The sequence below is a fragment of the Micropterus dolomieu genome, linkage group LG17 (assembly GCF_021292245.1).
Source record: "Micropterus dolomieu isolate WLL.071019.BEF.003 ecotype Adirondacks linkage group LG17, ASM2129224v1, whole genome shotgun sequence".
In the NCBI taxonomy this organism is placed as follows: domain Eukaryota; kingdom Metazoa; phylum Chordata; class Actinopteri; order Centrarchiformes; family Centrarchidae; genus Micropterus; species Micropterus dolomieu.
In genome coordinates this window covers 25683115-25692894 of record NC_060166.1, presented here as the reverse complement: position 1 = coordinate 25692894, position 9780 = coordinate 25683115, and the positions used below count along the sequence as shown (strand labels likewise).

At 39.3% G+C, this 9780-nt stretch overlaps 1 protein-coding gene across 1 annotated transcript; it reads right to left on the bottom strand.

Moving 5' to 3' along the window:
- Positions 1–1277: 1277 nt before the first annotated feature.
- Positions 1278–9475, bottom strand: aadac (arylacetamide deacetylase). Its single transcript, XM_046074973.1, has 5 exons — positions 8828–9475; positions 7014–7242; positions 6375–6444; positions 4650–4821; positions 1278–3548 (listed from the first exon to the last, which is right to left on the bottom strand). The coding sequence occupies exons 1-5, from the start codon at positions 8966–8968 to the stop codon at positions 2922–2924; spliced, it is 1239 nt and encodes a 412-aa protein (XP_045930929.1). The 5' UTR covers positions 8969–9475; the 3' UTR covers positions 1278–2921.
- Between the last annotated feature and the right edge of the window lie 305 nt (positions 9476–9780).

Genomic DNA, 9780 nt, shown 5'->3' with positions numbered 1-9780 from the left:
ACCATGCTTGATCCATCTTTTCATTTATGTTGGCATCTGTCCTGGAATTAGCAAAGAAAGGAAGCAAGGATGAAATATCAGGCTTTTAAGTTTCATATTAAAAGCCAGAGGGGTGATATTGAGACGGAGACGAAAAGTACAGTGGGAAATACATGTAGGGACAGATTACAAATAGTGTGATATCCTAATGTAATAATATTTTGTGAAGATAATTTAGTATTGCAATTCAGACAACTGTGGCTGGCCATTGAGGCAACAAGAGTATTATAGGGCACATAGTCTTTACAAAGGTTGCTGTATGTTAAACTTATGGTTTCTTAAATAAAGCAATTACACTAAGCAGTAATACTGTTGTGGAGATAAAATATGTGTTCTACATGGATGATTTAGTCTGAAACTCATGACTGACATGATTGTCAAGCCTTATGAACAATGTTTCAACAAAGCTGAGAAAAAAATCATGTTTACACAAAGTGCATATTTGTATGAGCATGCTTACTCACATTCCTGTGTGAACAGAGTATGTTTTTGTAAACTTTCTTTACTGTATAATCTGTACAAAACCATCCAAATCCATGAAATCCATTTCACGTTAGTTATTAGCCCTCCATAGCAGTAAAAGAATTTGAGAACAGTCTCCCCATTTCATGTATAGAGGGGTATACACAAATACAGCACCTGGCTACACACCTGCACACAAGGCCAGCATACCAGGAGGACAACAAAGACGAGCATAGTGTAGCACTTAAATAGTCCACACTACACCCAGGAGGCGTGGAGTGTTTTGTTAACTGTGTACTTATGAAAGAGCATCACCTATTTGAATCATCCTTTTTTTATAAATGGTTTGTTTACACTCATGCATCATCCTCTTTGCTATCCAGAGAAAACAAAATGCCTGTTTTTTTCCAACCTCTTGGACTGAACATGTGTAGGTGTGCTTAGTGATAGATTTGTCCACACAGTCAGCCGAATGTTTGCAGAGTTGATCTGTACTCTCACTCCCCAGCTATATGAACCCTCATCAGATCCAACGGGGATTGCTTCACCTAGAGTAAGTGGCGCCAAGTGGATTTGGTGTGTCTGAGTCAGTGTATTCAGAATATCCTTCTCAGCATACCGCCCTTTTCACTTTCACTACGTGTAATGTACTTGTCAACACTGTGTAGCATGTAACATGAAAATGACAAGTACATCATTTCTAATACGGTATGTCTTTCTCTCTTTCTCTCTGCATAATATGTGATTGCACACACACAAGTACAAGTGATCGGTAGTTCAAGGTAAAGTCAATTTATTAACAGATAACATTCAAATAAAAAATTATGCAAATCATTAGTGCTCCGAGAGGGAATCCAAAACAAAAACAGAAGTAGTTATATTTACAATGGAGAATGTAGCAGTGCATAAGCAAATTAACCAGGTTTCTCTGTCAAAAAAACTGCTGTAAAGCTCTTAAAAAAGTGACATACTTCCTGTTGCAGTGTATTTTAGATCTCCACCCTATGTGCAGACTATCTCTGATCTCCAGGACATACCTGGAGATCAGAGATAGTCTTAGTGCCTGACTATAATCTCCTGTTTACACATGGTTCCATATTATACATTTTATCATGAACTTAATCTAACAGCAGCAAAGTTGCCTTTGTGTCATTGCCTATATTCATTACACAATATTATATTTTGGGAGCCATACTAGCGTATTTGTTGTTTACGTGTAGAAGGTAAATATACCCAAATGACTGGACTTTTTTGGTTACCACACATAAAGTTGTTTCCTCACACTATGATAAAATCATGCGTGAACAAAGAAGGGGGTAGTACACACACACACACACACACACACACACCTATTAATTTTGTTAAAGGGGACTCTTGAGATGCTGAGACATGAGGTGTGCTATAAGGATTAAGGCTCCAAATAAAATGTTGCCCAATACCCTATTAGACATTATCCCTCTCTTTGCCATATTGCTACATCACACTCAGCTAAGCCCAATCACTAAATGTGCGTTCTACATGGTGTGAATAATGTTTGAAGGTATGCACATTGTTACAGCATGGTCTTTACTTAAAAATACCAATACTTTACGGAATGTGGCTCATCAATTTCCATTTTGTGTAACTCTAATGTGCTGCCATTGTGAAACAAACAAGACCTGAAATAATTATAATACTTCTGAAAGAATGTGGAAATTAGATTAGATGTAGAAAGATTTTGTGTAGAGGAAAATACAATTCACTCTGCAATTTAAATAATTTAGCATACCAGCAAGCATCTGCCTGTGTGCCACATTTCCATGGGTTACACAACAAAGGGCTAGTTCTGTCCTTGGGAAAAACAATGTTGCTGTATTTAACAGAACCACATGCCAATCTTAGGTTTACAGTTACAGTTGCCCTAAGTGAAAAATGTTAACTTTGGCCAAACTGAATTGTGAAAATCCTTTCCTACTTTGCCTTATACTGGATTCTTAAAACCCCTAATAAGATAGTTAGCATTAGCATTAGCAATACTAACTTATGGTATTGATACTGATGCACTAGACATAAAGAGGTGGCAGGTCCTGGGGTTGGAAACTAGAATAAGCAGCCCCACATTAGGCCAGCTACCACCATCTACAACACAACACTTACTGTGGAATATCACAAAATTTCTCTCTGGGTTGGACAAAAAACACAATGCCTTGTGTTGTAATCAAACCATCTTATGGGCCAAAATATAATTCTTTCAAAATCATGTTTCCTACTAACATGGTAAAATTAAAAGAGGAAGTTAGTGTATTTCCCAATATATTTACTGAGAAATAGTATGACCAACAAAAAAGAAATTTTAAAAAAAAAAGTGAAAAATTTGCACCTAACCAAACACTGGAGCACTGTGTGGAAAAACTGGAATGAATACTTATAGTCAAGAGTTTTTACAAGTTTTCCTTGAGCCATTTGATATAGTTGTCTGTCATACGACGTGCAATCAGGAAGTCAGTTGGCCACACGGTGAACATCAGCCCTCCATGAAATCCTGTGTCATAGTGTTCATGTGTCACCTCAACACCAGCAGCACGGAGCCGTGTGACATACATGATCCCATCATCCCGAAGAACATCATACTCACATGTCAGAATGTAGGCCTTGGGCAAAGAGTGTAAGGCCGTGTCTGGAACCAGCAAGGGTGAAGCCCTCGGGTCAGCAAAAGATCGAGATATTCCATTTATCCCAACTGCCTCCCCTCCGTCGCCATGCACCACAGCTGGAGCACTGTAGTTGTATTTTTTATGATATGTTTCTGGCAGAAAGGCGCTCCAGTTGACAAACTTTAGCAGGCTGGAAGACTCAGGGTTGTTGTGGGTGTTGGCCATCATGGCTCTGAAAAGGGCCTTGTCACTGGTGAAGTACTCGCTCCAGAAACGCACCATGAGGGTGCGGGGCAGAATGGGCATGTCCTGATTCTGCTGATAGGAAGGCGTGTTAAGGTCCAGAGCCTGCAGCACAGGGTAGATGAGTGCTTGGGCCTTCAAGTGAACCTGCTGTCCAGGCTCTTTTTGTAACTGTGAAGAGAAACAGAGAGAGACTGGCATGCATTCAAAGGAAATTTAAAAAAATACAGTATTTCTCAATCAGATGAAATATGAGCTGAACATTTTCAGAAATAAATCAGTGATCATCTGATCACACAAACTAGTTTTTTACAGGAAGAATTGCATCAGCCCCAGGAATCTGTATATGTTTGTCTCGTCACTAAGCTGTTGTATTATGTTGAAACTGTACAACACGCTTAACACATGGATATGGCAAGAGAACCAAAACATAACTTGCTCAAACAGATCATATGTCAACAAAAGATTCTGATTGGTCATTCATGAAACAAAAGGATAATTTAGGGGTCCTTAAAACAAATGTAAGAGGTAGGACACAATACCTTTATTCTGGTAAGAAAGTGCTTAAAATGAATCATGTTAAGATGAAAGTCTATCTTTATGAAATACTGCCACTCCTCTAACTGACTTATGATGTCAGTGTAGTCACCAAAGATCCACTAATACGGTTCCTAGGGACATGATCTGGAAAGTCATGGCAACTGCACCCATCTGCATTTTTTACTCCGTATTTTTCTCTTTTTCTTTTACTGTAATTTGAAATGGCCAATTTCCCTTGCACTGATATTATGAGCTGAAGCCTAAATGTTATCGTAAGACATCCAGGATGAACAATTATAGAAGGGTACTTTAACTTTATAGCACGGCATGGTTTCTATTTTAACTGTCGGGTTTTCTGCATTTCTCATTCATTTCCTATGAAGAATGGACGATGTCTTTGCAATGCAGTTGATGTCATTGCTAACACCCTCTGTCAACATAGTGACCGTGTAGACAGCTATGTATCAGCAACAAGCTCCACAGGGACAGATGGTGTAATGCATGAAGAGATTCACTCTGTAAATCAATTTTTTGTTTTTCACATATGTTTTTGAGCAGTTGAGATCCGTAAGATGTTGATGTTGAGGGTAATACAATGCTATTTATCATACAATTTATCATATACAAACTGGCTCATTAACCTTGTCTCGTCTCACCTCCCCATACAGTTCTTTTTCCATATGTGAACCAGAAAAATAGAGCTGACATTAGAAAGAAGAACAGATTCAGTACCTGCTGGGAGACAGCAGCTGCCAGGTTCCCTCCAGCACTGTCACCAGACACAGCAACACGTCCTGGGTCCACAGAGTACTGGGCCAGCACCCTCTTCTGGAGGAAGTGTTTGACCACATGATATACATCCTCATATGGGACAGGGAAGTGATGAGCGGGGGCAAGGCGGTACCTGAAAAAGCAGAAATGTGCAGATTAAAGGTAGAGCATAAATAAACATGACCTCTGAAGGCCGGGGTGGGGCAGTGGATAAGACACAAGCCTTTGGTGTGAGAGACCCGGGTTTGATTCGCCATTGTGATACATCCACCAATGTGTCCCTGAGGAAGATACTTAACCCCTAGCTGCTCCAGAGACGTGTGACCTCTGACATATATAGCAATTGTAAGTTGCTTTGGATAAAAGCATCAGCTAAATGAATTAATGTCATGCAATGAATAAATAACTGTCATGTGTACAGACAACATTTTAAGCCAGAAAATAAACATGATGACACTTTCAACTAACTTAGTACCTAAATTAGTTTGATAACACAACTACAAACAGTGGTTTTAAAGATCATATTTCTGATTTTATTTGGCCATGCTTGGCAGAAGAAATAAGTGTGTATAAATAATTAAATAATTAGAACAGAACAGAAAGCTGCTCAACCAGGCGGTACATTTTAAAATCAGTGGTCAGCATAATCACACTACATTTGCCTGTTATACAGTAACCTCTGCACATGCTAACTTTACAAGACTTAACATATTTGGTGTTAATTTGCCAGATGTATCCAGTAGACTCATTTTTATTTGTAGTTCTATTAAAAATGATCTTTTCAGACAAATGTATATAAAAGCATAGATGTCAAATATAAGTAAAGGTGGTGAAATAAAGACATACATTTTTTTCTAAAAATAATCTCCTTCTAATGTAAAGCTGTGATCAGACTTTAATGGCAACTTTAATGGCAAATAGCAAACAAAATAAGTTACAGTTGCATGTCATAATATAACATAAGCCAACTATGAGCCAAATGTTACAAATGGCTGACTTTGAGATTGTGAAATGCTGGAATTACTCATTGAACCCTAAACAAATTGCAGACAGGAATTTGAATGAGGCAGATAACGCAATACCCCCACACACGGCACACACCTCACTGATTCACTCTACTGCCCACTGTCCAAAAGTGTGAACAAACACAACTATGTCACACACACAACAAAAGAAAGTATGACTTAATGGCTGAGTACTGGTCTTTCATCTAACTGTCAATTGATAAAGTTGAATAACTGTGAGTATGAAATTAGAGGATAGAGAGGGTACTGGAAAAATAAAGTTACAGCACTGAGAGGCAGAGTTAAAGCCGGATGCGCCGAAAAACAACAGTGAGTGTAGCTTTGACAGGGAAAGGCCTGGCGAGACCCAAACAAAAACCTGTTAGCTTCACTCTACTGCACCCTCACTTCCACCTAGCCAGAGACTAATGAAGAAGGACAGGCATATATGACAACAGAAAATTGTGTGTGAGAGACTAAAATAAGTAAAACTATCAGTAATACAAATAAAACAGTAAAATGTTGAGCCAAGTAATGACCTTTATACATTAAATGTGCCTGCCTGTACAACACATTAACAAACGTTTATGGGCAGAATGTCAGGCAAAGTGTTTTACGCAACAGTTTGTGCAGTATATTACAGTAGCTGCTTGTAACTGGCTATAAAATATGAAATACTTACTCTACAGAAAGAACCACAGCATCTAGCTCAGTGACCATTTTTCTGGCCAGGAGATCATACGGACTCATCCCTGCACAGATAGAGAAGACAGACACGGTTCAGAACAAATATTCTAATAGAACACAAAAAACAACAATAATTGACATCTCCTCATTCCCGACATCACACATCACTTTACATGAAGCTAACACTGCAGTAACAGAGATGAACCTGCCATCTAGTCTAGCAGTACTTCCTCGCAAATTCTATGTTACTGTAACTGTTACAGCCGATCAACAGATTGCAAGAACAGCACGACATGTGTCAAACTGCATGTCATGTCTTTACATTTTGGATTAGCAAAGGTAACCACCCTTGGAGTTACCCACCGCTCCAGCAGACGGTGTGTTATTTCCTCAGGAAACTGTAAAAGCCTAGCGGGTTGTGTTTGATAGTTTGTTCATTATTTATGATACTGTCATAATAGCTGTTTTACGTAAAGATGTAAAGGCATATTTTCTCGGCGTAATACTGTTTGATGAACACATTACAAGAATATGAATTACCCATTCATCCATCCACCCATCTTTATTCCATTCCGGAAAGTCAAGTCATAATTCAGTGTGATAAAGGAGAAGACAGGTCAACCCATAAACTTACGGGAACTCCCCAGACACCATCCTCCACCATGCAGGTATATGACAGCTCTTCTGAGCTCACTGTCACCGCCCCGCTGCTTTGGCTGGTACAGCACCACCTCCACTCCATCAAACTTCTCCTCTGTGACCATGACATGCTCGTCAGACACAGGCACTATCTTTTCAGCCAGAGTAATGAAGTACATCACATCCATGTAGTCCTTCAGCCCCAGTAACTCACTGAGGTCTGCCTGGAAAGGCAAACAAGGCGACAGCATGAGATATAGAGACAGACACATTACAGAATGTACCATTGTTCATCAAACCTGAACCATTAGTTTTATCTCTTTTACATATGGCTGAGCTATTGCAAGCCAGTTCTTTCTATCTTCTATAAACAATCGCCTTGACCAAAGCTCATAATACTCAAAACAGAAAGGGCTAAGATGCTAAACTATGTGGCTACATAACAGAGAGAGAAAATGGGTGGTGACTATGTGAATGTTGTCTTGTAAAATGTCAACAACCCCCTACAGTTATTTGTTTTGAGAAGCCATAACTAAATTGTAAGTTATAAAAGCATGACTCATTCACCATTATGTCTGATGATGTAGGCAGTAAGTAACTGCCATGAGGCTAATCAGCTGATGCTCTTCTACTGATAGGCCTACTCTTCTACAACAAACTCATCAAAGAGTCATCTACTCCAAGGTTTATCTACCATCAGGCAAAAAAAAAACACTGGCGCATTCAATCTCTCTCTGTTTCAAAGACCAAACTTGATCATTTGCTTAAGTGAAAATAGAGGAAGCCTAACAAAACAGGATACAGTAAAAATACATTCTATTCAGAATTTTACATGAATGTGAAAGTACTGAATATTTGTCGACAATACGTCCTCCAAGAGTATCATCTGATTAAATTCTAAAACACTTATTGTAATTACACCATAGTCAGGTAATCAATAATTTAAAGGAGTGGCTGTGTACCTGGCAGAGGGCCATACATTTGGCTATATAATTCAAGGCTTAGACAAGAGGTTAGATTATGAGATGCTATAACTAACTAGCATCTAACTAACTATAGTGAGAAACAGAATAATATTTATATAATAATAATTTTTCAGGCTGAAATTATATTGGTTCCCTCACAGAGGATGAGTATTTCAAACTGAACACTAGTATCCCTACAGCAAAAAAATAACAGTGTCCTGTTGTGTTAGAGGCAGTAGACTACTATATATAAATCAAACTATTGCAACACTGTTCTAGTTGTTGAATAGACTAAGTATGTGGAGTTACAAACGTGTAGCAAAATAAAAGCCACCACTCATTTTTAATCTAATTTTACATCCATGAATGTATAACCTAACTATAAATCTGTTAAGAGTCCTATTAGCCGCACCGCAATGGGCTGCAGTAAACGACAGGCGTCTAACCTTCATTAACAGAGTCCAGTTTCCTTAATAGGGTCTATTATTAGAACAGGTGAGCAGGACTATACAACACATGGATTAGCATCTGACATAATCTGGTGTAACCATCATGTATATCCACATCAGCAAAATACAATGAACGTTTAACCTACCACCTTATTACCTACTCTGAGAACAAACAAAAACAAGAACATTGTGCACATGTTGTTATTTAACATATGGCCAAATTACCTCATAATGTTGTGACAAAGCCCCTTGAATACACGCATTAAACTGATATAAAAAAACACGCGTACATTTACCCGCAGTGCTAGCCTAATCAACAGAGATTTATTTCTAAAGTAATTATCAGTATCAGCACATCTAAGAGATGATCAATTCAGTTTTTCTTTTTTCCTTACCAGGTGGCTGAGACTTCTGAAGAAAGAGTTGGTCAGCATGAGTTTCCATCTCTCTTCTATCTCCTCAGGAATGGGCTCATAAATATAATAAGCGGTAAAAGAGCAGAGAGCGACGAATAAAATTATGCTTCCCAACCTCATTTTACAACGTGCGTTCCCAGCAACTGACTGCAGGGTGCAAACACAAACAGGCTGTGTTAACAAGTCACTCCGGTGCGCGACAAAGCTTACGATAGGAATTAATTTTGGATCCAGACCAGCTAAATATGACAGCACGTGTTTGGTGTCATTTGATGGTTATCGTCAGGCATGTTCTGTGCTTTTCTTCGCCGCTCGTACGCGTTCCGTAACGCATGTCTGTCTCATGGAGCCGGAGGAATCATTTAAGTGTCAGTGATATGGAGACAGGAGCGCGCACCCTGTGTACTCACGAGGCAGAAACGTACCACCTTGGCCCGCACCGCAAATTCCTCAGGTGCCTCTTAAGCATATACAGCTTACACTGCAGGACGCGCAACGAAACTTTGTAGCCAAGATGCAACTTATGCACAAATGCCCTAGTTTGTAAGACAACTCGTGCATTCAATTTTGCACACTGTTTTTCCCCAACTGTTCCAGCATACATTTTGGAAGTCAGAAATATCAGGGCTATTAAGGGAAAATAGCTCCACATTCCACTATACACAGAAATGGACTGTGCGCTCCACGAGATACCTTAAGGAGATGATATATGGATAAATTTTTAAAGCGATGGTAGCTGGGCAATGTTGCCGTCAATGGTAATGAATAAAGATTATTACCGTAATCCCCTTCCCCCACCACTCCGCCACCCGTCCCCCGTCCCGGCCGCAGCTATCCGTTCAAAACATAGTCAGACTTGCCACCAGCACGACTGACCAGCACATTGCTCAAAAAGTTGCCCCCGTGTATCATCAGCTTTACATGCTGATCCG